Source organism: Indicator indicator, chromosome 6 (genome assembly GCF_027791375.1).
Source record: "Indicator indicator isolate 239-I01 chromosome 6, UM_Iind_1.1, whole genome shotgun sequence".
Taxonomy (NCBI): domain Eukaryota; kingdom Metazoa; phylum Chordata; class Aves; order Piciformes; family Indicatoridae; genus Indicator; species Indicator indicator.
The window spans coordinates 20,508,414-20,525,620 of NC_072015.1; the positions used below are offsets into that span (position 1 = coordinate 20,508,414).

The 17,207-nt window shown below is 42.4% G+C and overlaps 1 protein-coding gene across 1 annotated transcript in view; it reads right to left on the bottom strand.

Moving 5' to 3' along the window:
* ANKRD33B (ankyrin repeat domain 33B) overlaps nucleotides 1-16,035 on the bottom strand; it is a 38,148-nt gene extending 22,113 nt beyond the window's left edge. Inside the window, exon 1 of the mRNA XM_054381896.1 lies at nucleotides 15,598-16,035. Coding sequence (XP_054237871.1) covers nucleotides 15,598-16,035 — 438 coding nt within the window. The remainder of the gene's footprint in view (nucleotides 1-15,597) is intronic.
* Nucleotides 16,036-17,207: the final 1,172 nt, after the last annotated feature.

Consider the following 17,207-nt stretch of genomic DNA (forward strand, 5'->3'; position numbering starts at 1 on the left):
TGATGAACACTACTGTGAACTTCTTTCCAGTCTCCAAATAGATACATACATTCACACACATTTAAGATATAAAGGAAAGTTTGCAGCATTTAAACAACATATTTTGTTGTGCATTCAGAAGCCGTGTGAAATGCATTTTGTTCACTGATAAAACTCTGCCAAAAGTACTCCCTTTGGCTTTAAGGTCCATGAGTCAGCTCCTCTCTGTGTGCTTAATATATACATTTTCCTTTCTATTATAATCTGTCAGATAGAGACTGACTGTAGCTTAGATGTGTGCCAAGAGGTTAAAAAGAGTGTTTGAATGCATAGTTTTTTTCAGGAGACCTCTCCAAAAGTAATGATTCACAAAACCTTTATAAGCAATAAATTTCAATTTGACACTGGTTAAAAGATAAATGTACAGCCTTCTACACTATCATAACCTATCACTGTATCTAATCTGTCTGTTCTATAAAGAACATTTTAAAGGTTCCAGCACATTTCCACTGTGGAGCTCTCTGAAGAGACACAGCCAGTGATGAGCCTGAAAGCACCCTCTTGTGGCAATGAGCTCCTGTAGCTGTATTAGTGTTACTGGTTGAGAGCTGGGGATGCTCTGAAGACCTGCTCTCTCGGCTACACATGGAGGAATCTAGCTCCTCATGGGCTTGACTTACACAGAATATTTACTCCTCTGCTACAAAAGTGTCAGGTTACATTTGTGTACATATAAAACAGAAAGAAAGGGAAAGGGAAAATACCGTCCAGAAATCCCGAAAACAAACAACAGACCTGCACACGCAGAACCTGGAAAGCAAGAGAGCAACCCAGAAGCCCCTGCCCAGGATGGTAACACCATGCAGTCATAAAAATGCTGTAAATTCATGATTTCTGGTAGTGGAGAATATCACTCTCTTTTTTTTCCCAAACCACTACAATTAGGAAAGACCTTCCCAGGAAGTTTCAGTTCCTTTCCTCCAAGTTCTGTAAGTTTGTTTTGCTTGTGTTTCTCTGAGCTTCTCAGTTGTGGAATCACACCATACCCAAACCTTGAAAAGAAAAAGCCCAGGAAGAGGACTGTCTATCACTGACTAATCTGCTACTGAGGGGAAAAACAGTCTCTTTCTTCAAAAGGAAACCACCTCAATGAAGAAAAAAAACCCATCAGGGTGAAAGCTGTTCCTTGCAGAAGGGTTATGCTCACCAAGAAGAGAAACTGCACACCCTCCTTAGGACACCAGAGATGGAGGACTGCCCACATACTACACACAACATTACATTATACCACACACAAATGTACCAGCCTACTTCATCATCCTTTGATCTAAAGAAGCTGTAAGAATAATAAAAGCCCACTCTCCATCTCAGTCTACCACTTGGCAGTTAGTTTCATAAAATCAGTGGGTAAGTAACACTCTCATTGTCTCTTCTTCCCAACCACCCTTGTTCTCTGTCTTCTGAACCTCATTTCTTCGCCTTCCGTAACACTTCTAACAATAATCCTCCCTATTGATCTTGGATCTTCTAATAATAAGCCTTATTGATCCTAGAACTGACTTGAATGGACCAGGAAACTGCAGTAAACATTCTCCCCCAGTGAAAACAAAGAGAGGGGAAAAGATCATCTGCCCCTACACAGCAGAAGGGCAAACAGTTCTCAGATGACAGAGATATATTAACATTTACCCTATAGGATTCACTTTACCTACTTCAATATAGATATGTTTGAGATATGGTTTAGTGGGCATGGTGGTGTTGGGCTGATGGTTGGACTTCATGATCTTAGAGGACTTTTCCAACCTTAATGATTTTATGATTCTATGTGTTATCACATAGCAACAGTTAGCATCCTCTTTTCAACCAGAAGCATAAAATGGTAACAGCCAGTAGTGGTTGTTCATGACAATTCAAAAAGTCTCCTGATTTCCTTAGGAAATAAAATGTTTTGAGCAATAGATACATCTGTAGTGAACTAATGGGAGGTGTCTCTTTTTTCACTCAGAGACCTAAAGTGGATTTTTGTATGTATGGATTACTGTCAGTTCTTGTGATCCCAAAGGGCTGCAATCCAGTAAATGCACAGCTTCACACAATGACCATGACGGAGGGCAAACCCTGGATTTTTATAAGTATTGGATTTTATAAGCCTTGGGTTTTGGCTTGTGAAACTTGGAGGAAAGTGCTATGGTTCCTGACTTCCTAAGAACTCTTTCACTCTTTCCCACCTATGCGCTGCTAACTACCAGCACTCCAGAAATTGCATTGAAAAGTGGGTCTCCACAAAGGCAGATGAGGCACTGTTGTGGATTAAGGCCTGCCAGGCGGTGGGCTGGGAACCTGACTCCCTAGGTGACCGGGAGGTGGAGCCAAGGTGGGCAGGTGTGGCAGTTTAGGCCGGGTGCCCCCTGCCACTGCTGCATGAGATACACCTCTGGTGTCCCAGGTACACGCCCACTGGGGGTGGCATATTTCTACCCATAAATCCTGCGCCCTATAAAGCCATCTGCAGAGTCATCCTCAGGCTCTTTCTTCCCTCTCCGCTCCCATGGGAGATGTCCTCTCTTATCGGGTAATGCCAGGGGGTTATCTCAGGCCTCTTAGGCCTGACTAGGTCTAATGCCAGGAGGAGAATGGAGCAGGGGGGCAGTCTCAGACCTGGCCAGCCTGAGACTTGCCTAGCAGTGGGGGGGGGGGGGGGAAGGAAGAGCCCTGAGGGATTGAGTGGACCCTCAGGTGGGAGGAAGGGAGGATTGGGAAGCTTTTGGGAATTCTGTGGGGGACTCTGTATGCTTTGAGATGTTCTTTTCCACTATGCTTTGTAGTTTGTAGTTTTTCTGTATTTTCACGAATCGCTTTTCCACTTAAACTTTCCATCACTCTCCAATCCGTTTGCGTGTGTCATTCTTTTGTCCCTTTCGGGGCAAGAGATGTTCTGGCTGGCCTCAAACCAGCACAGCAGGGAAACCCTGACCCAGGTGGGCAGGGAAACCTGACCCTGGGGGAGGGCTTCCTGGATCCTGTTTATTCCACTCCCATTTCCTATCTGAACTCTATATAAAAGAGAGCAACTTCCTTCTTTGTGCTCTTTGCCTTTAGGCTCCTGACCACATGCTCTGCCCTGCCTGCCATGCAGTCCAGGCTTGGTATCTCATGTGGGGGCCTGTATCCAAAGAGAATCCATTGACATCCAGAGAATCCTTTGCCATCCAATCTGGTTCTGTATATATTCCTTTCCCTCATACCCTTATGCCTTTCCTTCCCTTAAAAACCTTTTATTTTTTTGTTAAAATTACCTTTTTAACTTCCAAGTCAGTGCATGGCTATTCTTTTGTTCTTTACCGCTTTGTCTTCTCCTGCTTCACTTTTTCCACATGGAGGAAGAGGGGATAATCCCTACATTCTGTTCCGTTGGGTTTTGGGCTCCAGGAAACTCAAAAGGGCTACAAGCACTAACAACTAATTGCTTAAATGCTGCCTTGGTAAATTCACACTCTGAATAGTAGAGGCATTTAGTGCTAGGTGAAAATATTATCTTCAAACAAAGGGTGTAATTTTAAAATAATGAGTAGTGAACTAGCATTGCTAATACTAAAAGTATTAATTTTATGCTCAAGTTTTCCATGCTTTATAACTGTTAGAAACACTAATGACTATGATCACAATTAAAATTAGAGCAGAACCTGTGGACTTTGATTCAGACAGACTTTTCTAGTTTTTATGTAAACATTGGTCAAGGGCAAAGAGGGCTGAACTCTTGTGAATCATACCTACATTGACAACTCCATAATGTTCATGGCTAGTTAGAAAGCACGAATGAACTCCTGATATAAAGCCCATCAAAGTACAGTTCTGTCTGTTTTAGGAATAAAGTAACAGGCTGCATACAGCCACTGGAGACAAAATCTTGTATCTCAGACTTCCCACTACAAAATGATTCCTTCATCCAGGTTTAGCATCACCCTGTGGAAGGAGTATCTGCTTTAACAAAAGATAGAATTACATTTTTGAAAGATAGCTGTATGAAGAACATTCCATATACTGGCTTGCAAGTCCTAGCAAGCAGTTTCATATTACTTTAGCACTGTATTTATGGAGTGGACTCATTCACAATGACACGTATCTGCGAGAGGCTCGGCCTGATTTTTTTCATTTGAGAAAACACACACTGTTGACATTGAATTAATCTGTTCAGAGGAGACTTTTTCCTCTGGAAGCTCACTATTTTTCATAGATTTAAATTTTTCATAGATTTAACTTTTTAAAAATTCTGAAGAAGACAGCTCTAAAACAGCTTTTTCTTTTTTTTTTTTTTAAGTGTGCATTCCTATTTTTTTATTTCCCTCTTGTATTATCTCAATTGGTTAAGCAGGAATTTATCATTTACTGCAGCTGTAACAGATTATAAGCAGACAGTTTGGCAAAGGGAAAAATAATATTTAGAATATCATCATATCTGTCTCAGGTGACCTACAGTACTGCAGTTTAATAAGCAAATGCAGCAGACACTTGTAATGTCATTAGCTAGTGGCAAGAGCTGAGTGAGGTTCTGAAGGCTTGCCTCTTCTACAGAGCCTGTGACCACACTGTCTCTGTGCTTGGATCTAAGAATCTCATCTTTCAATAAATACATCTCATTCATCTAAATAATAAAGAAACAGACATCAGGACTGAACATTAAAATAGTGTAGATTTTGAAGAAGATAGAATTAAATATCTGGAAAAAAAGGGAATAGCAATTTTGTGTTTATAGTCAAATGTCTGGAATTACTAGAGGTGGCATGCTTTTGTAAAAAAATGGCTACTTCATTAATACAATATAGCTAATTTATAGAACAATTTCAGTCAAACAATCCAGAAATTGTTCTTTTTCTACTTTAAAAAAAATGGGTAATATTTGGGTAAACTGCAAAACAGCTTCTTGTGAGCCTGGACTCCAGGAATTCATACCAGCAACCTACTTTTCAATTTAAGGACCTATAGCTATGACAGAAATGTTAGACCTTTAAAACACAGTTTTCTTAACAAAAGACTTTTTGTTGAAAAGAAACACACTAAAAAAAAAAAAGGTAGTATGTATCAAACACATTTGATGTTTTTTTTTCACAGCTGCTGGCAGTGAGCTTCACACCTCTGGGCTCCATAGCACCTGAATTACCACAGTCTTTGGGTGTGTCAAAACGTTGCTTGATGCAGGATAGCATTTTTGTTGATAGAACCTACTAATGAAACCAGTATCTGAACACACCTTCCATGATACTCCAGACCTTGGAGAAACAAAAAAGATAGCTGGCTTATGGGCAATTTTTAATATACAATTAGAAACTAAGACTTACTGAAAAATCTTTCCATCTGAAGACTTGTAAATAAATACCATTATATAAAATAAAAGAATACAGAAAAAGAAAATGGCTACTTGAGTCATTCCCACCTCAGTGTGTGACAGCTTTTACTGTTCACGAGAAGACTATATCCTATTGCATTGAGAGCTGGCTAAACATTATAGCAATGACTGACCTTTCACAGAACTAACCATTTAGCTGCAGCCATATTATTCATGCCTTTAAAAAATTCAGAGCCTGTGGGCTCCATCCCACAGGATGGGGCTGGCAGGACATTAATGGGGGACCCCAGAGCCACCCGAGCCTTTTCACTGTTTGCAGGCTGTGGGGCACTCTGCCTGGGGGATTGCACTGATTTTCTGTCCCTGAAGTTTAAAGATGACACTTTCACTTTCACTCCTTTCACTTTCACTCCTTTCACTTTCACTCCTTCTTACCCTGTCACCCACCCGGTTTCACTCTGCTCTCAAACCAACTGGGTTGCCCCCCAGGAACAACACGCTTTTTTTTCCAAACTGGTGTTTCTGGGCAGTGAGCTCTGATGAAGCAGTCACAGACCAGAAGCAGTCACAGACCATGGCTACACTGCACCGTCTCCTGTGCAGACAGGATCCATCGAACACGTTGGTGACAAAATGCCTGCAGCACAGCAGGGAAAATAACCTGTTGCTTTCCAGCAGTTAGATTTCCTCTGGCTGCATCTGCTGTGTTCATCTAGGCACTTACCATGCACTACAACTCTGCTGCTGTGTTTGCATTTTTTGCATTTTGCTCTGCATTTGCATGCAGATCTCAGAAGGGCTCTGAAAGTCTAAACACTAATTGTGGCATTTCACTTTTTGGAAAGTGCTACTTGTTGTTCTACACTCTTTTCTAATAATCTATTGCTATTTCATGGTCTTTACAGAGTATCTTTCTCTATAGAAAGAAAAATATTTTAATTTCACTCCTGAGCTCTGTCTGCTTTCTCTTGAAACCTTTGTACTTCCAGATATGCAGAAGTACCTTACCAATTTCCAAAGAAACTCTTGCCTTTCTTTTCATCAACATCTAAAGACACTATTATGAGTACAAGGCTACCCTTCTGTTTTTCCCAACCAAACAGTAAAGACATATGCCAAGCCTTTTTCCTACAAGCTACAAATAGAAAGTTACCTAAGTTTTGTGAGATTTGAGGGGGGGCAAATATTCCTTAAAAGGCTGCTTTTATGAACAGATTGAGTATATTCAGTTAGCTGTCACTTTTCCACTTCAGAAAACCAGTAACAACGGCTCATGTACAAACTTCTCCCTCTAGCAGTTACAGAAACAAAACTTCCCTGAAAGCCCAGTTCTGAGATGTGGTGGCTGCTGGCAGTCTTTTAATCAGCAGTTCATCTGTCTACACACAGGCTGTCCCAGAGACAAAGCATCACACACTAAAGAGGCAAAGAGGAAAAAGAACCAAATGAAACCAACCCACATAAGTGAAAGTCTATTTCAGGACCAAGCTCAAAACACTATACATCCAAAACATGTAAAATAACAAAAGCCCAACTGTGAGTCATTCCCATTTTGGGTCAGCTTGCTTTCAAACTGCTCCCTGCGGAATATAACAGACATAATAGAAAATAATAGAATTGAAAAATGGGAACTATTTCTACTTTGTGGGTCTTTCCCCTAGTGGATACAATTTCAATTGCTAATTCACTGCCACAAACTCTGTGACAAACATCACCTTTCTACAATCCCTAATTATTTCTTATTGTGACACACTGGGTATGCCACAGGATTATACTTAGCCCAGGCTGGAGTTTTCAGTTTTGTTTTTAATGAAAGAGCTCTTAGAAATGGGTAAATTCAAACCTATGTGGCACAACATAAAAGGTAACCTTCTAAGAGTAACTTTATTTATGAAAACATTAAAGGTGAACTACTGCCTCCAAAGCCTGTGGGAGTTCTTCATTGTTTTTACATCCTCCAGAGACTTTCCTTTCAACTTAAAAAAACATACCAGCAGGTTTTGGTAAGTGGCCTTTGTTCAACTGTACTTCCATTTAAAAGAAGTTAAACCTAATTCCACAGAGCAATGACAGGCAATATAGAAAGAACAGGCAGAAAAATCGTTAGCAAGCAATATACATTTTATTTAGCTTGATAAAAATCTACCCAGAACACAACAACTTTTATAAAGAAAGCAGGAAAATAAGAAAAGGTATGCAAAATAATGCCAAAATCACTAATTTGGAGGGAAATGGAGCATCCTATTAGTTATGTCATCCTACCTGAAAGCTGTCTCATAGTGTCTGAAGTATTTGCGAACAGGTATTATACCAATTTTAGAAACAGCTTAGTTAATGATTTCCAAGACCATAACACACCAGGAAAAATCACTGGTCCTTAAGAACAATGCTGGTTTGGGCACTTTGAACTGAAAAGTCTAAAAGAAGGGTGAACTGGGAGAACGACCTGGGACTCAGAGAAAACTCAGGCCAGAAAACTCCAGGTATGGACACTGTTGGTCCCCTCCAGAGAGGCTAACTCTGAGTGAGACGGATGTGCTTCAATGCCAGAGCACAGGGCAATACACAGCCCATGCTCATCTAGTGGGATCTTCTGCAAGTAAAAGGGTGCATACTCTTTCCACATCAGCTTTTATTTCAGAATTGGCAGAGAGTTTTAGTTACTGAATATGTATCACTTGTCTTTAGAGGAAGAAAAATGTGGTTTAATGATATGTAATTTAACATAAACCTTATGCACATTAGGCTTATCTGGCATGAAGCAACCAACACCTGTAAAGTCGCAGAAGTATTATTCTCCTCTATGAAGTACTACCAACACACAACATTATTACAATAACTAATCTGATTTTTGTTGGGTCATTGTACACAGTAATTATTACCAAAATCAATTATTTTTTTTTCAGTGTCTCTCTTCTTGAGTAGTAGAACAGATTTTGAAAGCAACAGTACCTGAGGAAATGTCTGGACAGATCTAGATATTTTCATTACTTCTACTCGTTCAACATTTGTCAATATTTATTTTCATAGTTTACATTATTTCCAAGCACACACACAAGACCATGTAATTAATAAAAGATGATGAGTGGTTCCTGTGGCACATGCAAAAGTGAACCTATCTCAAAAGCCTTTTTGAAACGTTCCCTGAAACCCAGTGAAAAGCCTGACTAAGCAAAAAAGAATCAAGTCTCATGTCTCTGAAAAGGGCACTACCCAATAAAGGACTGAGCATCCCTATATCTGCCTTTCCACCTGGCAGTACTGACTCCTGTCCTCCAGAAGCCAGAGCCCCTATCACTGCTTCCAGCACTAGCAGGATCAAAGAACATGAAGAGAACTCAAAAATTAAGCTCTTGATGATGCTGAAAGACGTAGCATTGGGGATTTGCTGTCCCCTGCATCTGGCACCTGAACCCATTATTCCTATGGCACTTCTTATCAGACACCTCTGAGCCCAGTGCCTGAGATGGGACCATTTATTCTTTCTTAGAGATCTTGCATCAAGACCTAAAGCCTTGATAGATGAAGGTATCAGACAATGACTTACTGGTACTTAGCTTGGAGGTGAAGAATTTTGGAATTTTGGGGCTTTTGGACCTTTTTTTGTCCTGGTGTAGTTGAAGCCTGGTAGCTTCTAATGGCTACTGAAACTCAGCAGGACTCAATTTTTTCAGAGCAATTAGGGGCTTCTTAGAGGTGCCATGTTTCAACTTCCATTGTCTTCCTGAGAAACAGTATTGGCATTCACTCTGTTTCAGGTCAGGGATGAAGCCTAAAGTGATTTCTACACACAGCAGTATCCTAATTCAAGGAGCACTCCTTTCCCAAAGATTTTAAACACAACTAAGGCTAAGTATTTGTGCTACCTTAGGCTTGGAAATTGATTTTTTTTTTCCCTGTAGGTTAGAAATCTCAGCTCTTGAGGAGGGGAAGGTAGAAGAGTGACACTGCCCAGAGATGAACCACATTTATTAGCATATATGTCGGTATGTCAGGTATTGATATAGCTGCTAGGATCAAAATGATGCAGGGTCTTTTTAAAACTATTTCCATCTTAAAAAAAATCCCTTTCATGGTTTGGTGTCACACTGGTAAGTTTCAATACAGTCCCTCCCTTTAGAGTATGTTGTATGAGAGAATATGAAAGAACTGAAACTGCCTATGAAAATAAGAAAAAGTTCCCATCATGATAGCAGATGACATTTTTGAATAATTTTTCTGATATGGCATTACTTATACTGTATGCCATGACAACTGAAAAGCAGTATGTGACAAGGAGATCTTTATCCCTCACCACAAAATGCTGCACTCCCCATTTTTTCACTTTTACAAGTTAGCATTGTGAAGATAACTAAAACAATTTGAACAAGTTAATGGACTGCTACACAAGCTCTGGCACTTTTTGTGATACATGAGTTTCTAGAAAAGCATTATGCTGCACAATGTTCTCTCACCTGGGAAGTGGGAACTGAACCACTGTCTCCCTGTCCTTCTCAGCTAGTCACAGTTTTAGGAACACAGCCCTTTGGCAAAGACAAATTCAGGTGTCAGCTCCATAGAGGATTCACTGTGCATCTCTTTGTGAATAACTCTGAAGGGTAACGCTCCCTCAACTAGCTGAATTGCCTGACATAGTCTCACTGTGGCAGTACAAAGTGTGTGGGCTGCTCTGCCTTGCTGAGGAGCAGTCTGCAGCATAGGGCAGGGAGACAAGTATAGCATGTCTGATGCCTCAAATGCCATCATGGGTCCAATAATGAAACTGGGTGTGTGATGCCATTCCAAAATGTCCTTTTACAGCCAGCAACACATAAACAAACCTAGGCTGAGCTCTGAGAAGCACATCCACTGCATTCCAAGGGTTGCTCTCCGAGGTTTTCCAATGCAGTGTCCACTTCAGGAGGTACGCACAGTGCCCAAATGGCATTCTCATGTGCCCAAGCTCTGCAAACTCTCACTAAAGTCAGCAGAGGAAGGCTCTTTGACAGGCTGTGAGGGGACAGCAGTTAGTGCATAAGCGTAACATAGATGGCTGAAGCACCCTCCAGAGAAACCTACTGATCTCTGCTGAGGAGAGGAGGGAAGCTATCCTTCTAACTCATATTGTGAACCACCCACCCAGGAAACTTCTGCTTCTACTTCTCTGGGCTTACTTCCATGGCTGGCATGAACCTACATTCTCACAAGCTTTTCAAGTAAGCTTTTAGCCAGGACACTGCCACTTTATTTTTGTTTATTGGGTAACAGCATCTTCCAAGGCTTCTGATGCATTGTTGTCCCTCCCCAGGTAATTCTTCTTTTGTTTTTTCCTACTAAGCATCATGAGAGGGTAAATGATAAGAAATTTAGATCTGAAGAACAACAAAAGCTTTCAAAACTCTCTTTTCTTCCTTTAGTAGAAAAAGGGAGAAAACCAAACCAAACCAAATAAATCCAGGCCTTCTTGGTGACAGACCTGCAGAACCATTGTGCCTCAAAGAAAAACTTACTCCAGAGGAGCACTGATCAATAGTATCTTATATAAAGCATTAATGGGAAAAGTTAACTGTGCTCATACATGGATTTAGGAATATTTTCTGAAAGAAAAAGTATCTTGCAAGATGAGCCACGTAATTATTTTGCCTTCGCACCTTTTAAGGGGACAAAACGAAAAGCGCAAATGTATGATCTCCACTGTACATTTACAACAACAAACTGTTTAATTGCAAAATCATTCCTAGTTTTTTGTGCAAGCTTCACTGGACAATGACATAAAAATGAAAAGCTGAAAATAAATATATTTTCAAACATGATACCAACTCTAAAATACTGAGTTACAGAATACCTACTAATACACACAATACCACATGGACAGTTAGCAGAAAACCTTTCTACAGATAAGCTGCAGTGATTATTTTCCATCTGGCATGAAAATGTTCTTTGCCTTCTTTTCTCTCCCCGCCTCCCATCCCTTAATGCCTTCTCCATTGTCATGGCAAATTTCTAAATTTGCTTTCAATCTGTGATTAGGTAACAGCGGATTTTGAAACTGTCTTTTGAGTATAAATAATTCTGGTCTCCAAGGAGGTTTTAATATGAAGTGGTGTTAAACTTATGAGATGCAAATATCTGAAATTCTGGAAATGTGGCTAGTGAGGTGGCAAAACCAGTTCCCACAGCACATAGAGAAAAGCAGCATCATTTTCCAGATCACTCTCTGGACTCAGCCAGATCAGCAGATTTTATCAGAGCGATGATTTTATTCTCTCCTATGTATCTGCAGATCCCTCTTCACTGTCAGTGTAAACAGAAAATTAAATTGAATAAGATAATGAAACAAGTAGAGTTTTTATAAATAAAAATTAAATAGAATAGGTAAATGAAATAACTAGAGCACAGCAGAGAAACCACATTATTAGTTTTATAGCCTTTGTTTCTTTGAGGTAACACAGAACACAGCTGGAGAGATCATCCTTATGACAGAGAAATGTAGGTCTCAGGTGAGGAGGTTATCAGTCATGGAAGGGAAAGACAATAAATGGTGAAGTAAGCCGTTTTCTCGAAGATAAGAAAGAACAGTGGGTCTTCTAAACAATTAACACTTTCACTAATGAGTCCACACTTCTCTGAGCATGTGTGAACCTGATGGTCAACTGAAGAACAGACTGATGAAGAGCACTGGAGGAGAAGGAAGAAAAGGGGATTTTTCTTGAAAGCCCCCTCCCCAAAAATTGCCAGAGGACGGGAATGCACATGCAGAAGACACATTTGCATATACTAGTCCAAAAGACTAATGAATAGGTTAAAGACTTCTCAGAAAAGCAATGAACTTGTGTATTGATGTTTTAAATGCGGTAACTAGACCCTTTCTGGCACATGCAGAACTTTGTGAGCAGACTGGCCTGCACGTCCAGATCTGAAATAAATGCTTTTTTTTTCTCCCTAAGCCTTCAAATTGGTCCTAATGGAGTTTGAATCCCATATTTTCAGTAACATCAGTGTGAGGCAGGTAAATACACTGACATTAATGAATGAGAGGCCACCCCTGATGATCTATATATTTCAGCATCAGGTTTGGTAAGGAAAGGAAGGATGCAGTACCATGGTGGTCTTCTGGCACACCATATACAGACAGCAGTGCAACAGAAGATGCAAGGATCAATCCTTTGGGGATCCTATGCAGATGATGGATAAACTGTGGTTGTCTCAACAGTGATGAAAATGAGACAGGGAAGGTACCAGTCTTCAGGCTACATGTGATGACTAATAAATTGCACGTTGGAGAATGTGTTTTTCTGCAGGAAAGTGAATTTAATGAAAAATCTGTGCCTAGTGGGAGTTTCCACAGCTCATAAACAGGGCACGGAAAATACACACTTCTCTAGAAACCCTACAACAAGGCACTATCCAGCCTCGGCAAATTAATTTATTCCAATACAAATGATGAAGGAAAATAAATAAGGTTATCTCTGGATCTTAGTGGTTTTAGGAGTAATTTCTTCTGAATCTTGAATTTATACATTTACACTTTAGGGTCAAGGTAAAAATTGAAAAACAAAGCAATGGTAAAATTCCAACTGTTCATGCCCAAATTCATTTAAAGAATTTAACCATTAGAAAGTTTCTTATTCATATGACGTTTTGCAAGTTGAGCTTAACTACTTTCAGAATTAAAACATTGTATTGTCTTACTACAATAACCTGTTACATTCTTTGTCTATTTGGGAAAAAAAAAAAATTTTCCATTGTGAAAACTAAACTGTACTGTTCATCTTTAAGAGAGGTTACTAGATCAGGACTGTGAAAATAGTTAATACATTCAGTTGGACAGCCCACTCTTCACCACCCCACTTCTCTTAAACTAAGTTAATCTTCATTCTCCCTCCTGCCTCACAGAAAAGAAAAATTTAGAAGTTCAGCTATCATTGTGAACAAACATTATTCTGGTGAATAAAATAAAAAAAAGGATCAAATCCAATAGCACAAGTTTTGGCAACTGAAGTATTTCATTAGCATAAGTGATGTATGTAATTAGTTACTTTTTGGCAGCAATATTAATTTTTGTTTACAGATTACGTTAAATTATTTTATATGATGTGAAAATTCAAGAGCTACAAAAGTTGCACAGAAAGGGCAAAAAAAGACCTGAGTGAAACTTCCCTTTTGTCAGGTAATGTTCTCTAACAAAAAAAAAAATTGTTTTCCTTTGCAAAATAATGTGATTTTGCCCTGATGATCCTCATGGGTATGTCAAGACTGCAGTCACATCTGTCATTTCAGCTTCCCAACAGAAAGGTTGCTCCCATCCCATTCACATCTATCTGGAGAAGTTAGACTGCCTTGCTCTATATCACTGTAGTTAGGGGACTTCCTGAGGGTTTGTATCCCTTCATGAGGAGAGAGAAAGTGGACTCCTGTCTTCTGCGCTATCAATGCTTCCAGAAGTTGCTGAGTTATTAGAACTTTTACTTTGTTTTCATCAAAAATGTCAAAAACAGAATTTGATGTCAAAGTTTAATTTCAGGTCAAATGGAGTATTTGCTTAAATAGAGAAAAATTTTCAACAAATGAGAGGAACTTTCAGTTCTTTTGTTTCTTTTTTGTTTCTTTTCCAGGAAGCTGGAGAGATAAAGAGAAATATTTGCTTTTGGGGAAGCGGGATGGTGCCCCAACAGGTAAACTCACTTTTCACAACCCTGTACCGATCTCTATAGAAGCAGCTGCTATGGGATGAGGGCTGATGACTACGCTGAACTTGTGCATACCGCCTGACTCAGCTCTGCAGGACCCCAGCCCAGAGTCTGAGGATGCCTCCAGCTTCACAGCAAGCTGCCATATCCTTTGCTGTATGGGAGGGCCACCCTTGCAGAAAGGATAGTCATGCGACACTTGGTCTTTTACACCACGTATCTGGTGGGGCCAAACCTCCCTCACCAGCACATGAGGCACGCTAAACCAATTGGCCCCAGTGAAGACAAATGCCCACACAATGTCAGGACTCTTGCTCAGGCCCAGACCCCTTATACAGAATAGATGTATCTGGAGGATCTTCAAAATGTTCTGTAATATACATTTGGATCTCACACATCACTGATTAAGAGCATGTTAGCTTGGGCAGAAAAGCTGATTTAAAACATTTCTATCCTCTGCTGCTCATTCTGTCCCCCATGCTATAGGTTGTCTCCCTCAGACAGAGACATTATTATTAACAGAACTTTCTGTAGCTTTTGCAGAAATTTACTGTAAATCAGATCACTAAAAATCTGCATCAAAAATAAACCTTTGGGGGAGGAATAAAGCTATTTTGTAGGAAAATGCCTATGCATATACCTATCTAAGACATAAAAAAACTCTCCTCTCCAACAGCCCTAAACCCAAATTACTGCATTATTTTTATGTAAAGACCACTTACTTTGGCAGAGCGGGCAAGTCAGTTTCCCAACTAAAAATCACTTAGGCTGTCTTACAAAACACTCTTATTATAAACTAGTTGTAGAAAAAAAAATAGAAATTGTTACGCAAACTACAAGTAAAAATTCTTAGTTGCAGTTACTAATCTTCAACATTGTTGTTCAAGTATCTCAGTTACACGAGCCAGGAAATCTTTCCCAAGTTTTCACAGATTGCATTGGATTGTAAGGGACCCTCAAAGGTCATCTTGTACAACCCCCCCGGCAGTGAGCGGGGATGCCTCCAACTAGATCACCTTCTGTTTCAGTAGTTAAGTAATAACCTGAGCCCTGCTTGGCATTCTAGGAATTGAGAGCGAGCTTACATTTTGTGGAGGAGCTAAGCAAAACCAAGGACAACACGAACTTTGAACAGTTTTTCTAATTCTCCGGGTGAAAAGCGTGGGAGCAAGGCAGGTTTAGCCCTGCTGAACACAACGGTTAGCAGTGATGCCACCCTCCCCAGTAAAATGCGGGAAATCAAGACTCAGCTCAAAACTGAAGGCGGGAAAACCAGAATCTCAGCCTTTCTCTCTTCCTACAAATAGAACCCTTCCCTTGACAAAGGCGGAAAGTCAAATCTAGCAGGGCGAGGCTTGACACCCTTCTCCTGTCCCCGCTCCTTACGGTTCTATCCCCCACGGGACTGCACACCAGTGCCCCTTCAAAAGAAAGTGTTGTTCCATGTTCCATTCACGCCTGTCCCCGCCCTTCTCCCTGGGGAGAGGAACTGGAGGGGGACAGGAGCTGGGGGGGGGGGCGGGTGTGACTGGCAGCCGAGATGCATTTCTCCGTGCCGCCGGTGCCCGCGGCTCCGGGGTGGGGGCCGCGGAGCGGCATGCTCACCCGGCGGTTGCGGTCGGTCTCCCGCACCTCCTCCTCCTCGGGGCCTTGGCGGATGAGCGCCTTAAGCACGATGGTGTTATTGGTGCAGCATGCTCGAAAGAGGGTGAGCGCCTCGGGGCTGTCGCGCTCCTGCTGCTCCAGGGACCAACAGTCCTCATCCTCGTCCTCCAGCCCTCCTGGAGGATAAAAGGAGTCGTCTGAAGCGATGCTGCAGGTGTCCGGCAGCTCGGAGAAGTCCTCGTAGTCCTCATAGTCCTCCTCCTCCTCCTCTTCCTCCTCGGGGTCCTCCGCCTCGGCCAGTCCCTCGGCTGCAACCCCTGTCGCCCCCTCCTCGGGGCTGCTGTCCGCCTCGGTGCTGGGCATCTCCTTCGCTGCTGCCGGGGCGGGGCAAACCTGCTCCCCCGCCAGCTGCTCCCCGTCTCCGGACAGCAGCACCATGGTAGCCCCGGGGCCGGGATGCGAGTGCTGTCCTCCGCCCAGAGGCTCCCGGCCCCGCGGCCAGCGGCTCTGCCGGGCCGCCCTCGCCGAGCTTTGCCCCGCCGGGAGCTAAGGTTCTTCCCCGCGCAAGCCCGCGGCGGCTAAGGGCTTCCTCTGCCCTTCCTCACCCGAGTTTCAATCCCCCCTCGCTGGTCGACTTGCAGCATCCTGCTGCCGGTCGCCCCCGGGGCAAGGCATGCTGCCGCCTGGGGCTTCCCCGGGGTCCGGGCCGGGTTCGCTGACCGCTACCGGCACGGCGGAGCGGCGGCTGCTGCGGGAAGAGGCTGCCGGCAGGCAGGGCAGGTCTGGGGAGAGGAGGCGGTTAGGAAACTCCTGGCCCCTAATCCGTTCAGCATCTCTTTGAGCAGATTGGGCTCGGGTTTAGCGCGCTGACATCAGGGGCACGGTGTAAGTGCCGTCTGCGGGGGGAGCGGGCTGCTGCAGCTGACAGGTGGGAAATGGGAACTTCCAGAGCAACCCGGACGCCCCGCCGGGCCTTCTGAGCCGCCATGCCCCGCAGGCAAGCAGCACGCTTTCCATGTCGGCGGTGGTCGCGCTTCTGTGCTTGGGGATCGCACCCCTCTAGCCCATTCGCGGGCGGGAGAGGCAGCGGGGAGGGGCTGGCGGTACGGGGGCGGTGAGGTAGAGGCTGCCTCCAGTCCTTCAGCGCGAATTGTCTGCTCCCAAAAGCCGTGATTACGGTAGTGCTGTGAAACTCCAGGAATACAGCTGGCCTGTGCAGAATTATTCTTTTGAAATAAATATTGGAACTAAGGAAGTGAGTACACAGACTTTTTTATGCTTTGAAGGAAAATTTTAAAGCAATTAATTCATTAAACCGTATCACACAAACCTTCCAGTTTACCAACTGTAAAGATGTCTGGCACATACTTTTTATAGAAGGCATTTAGAGATTACGTTAAGAGGAACGATGCACGTATAAGATGAACTCCACTTTGTCACAGCTTTTCTGAAACCTTTTTGCCTTCCAAATGCCGTGGATTAGCACCGTTCTTTGTCAGGGAACAGAAAAGCCCTTTAGTCAACAAAATAGGACATCTGGTTTCTTCAACAGCATTTCAAAGCAAACCTCAAATATACAATATGCCTCAGTAGCTGAATGTCCAAGGGTC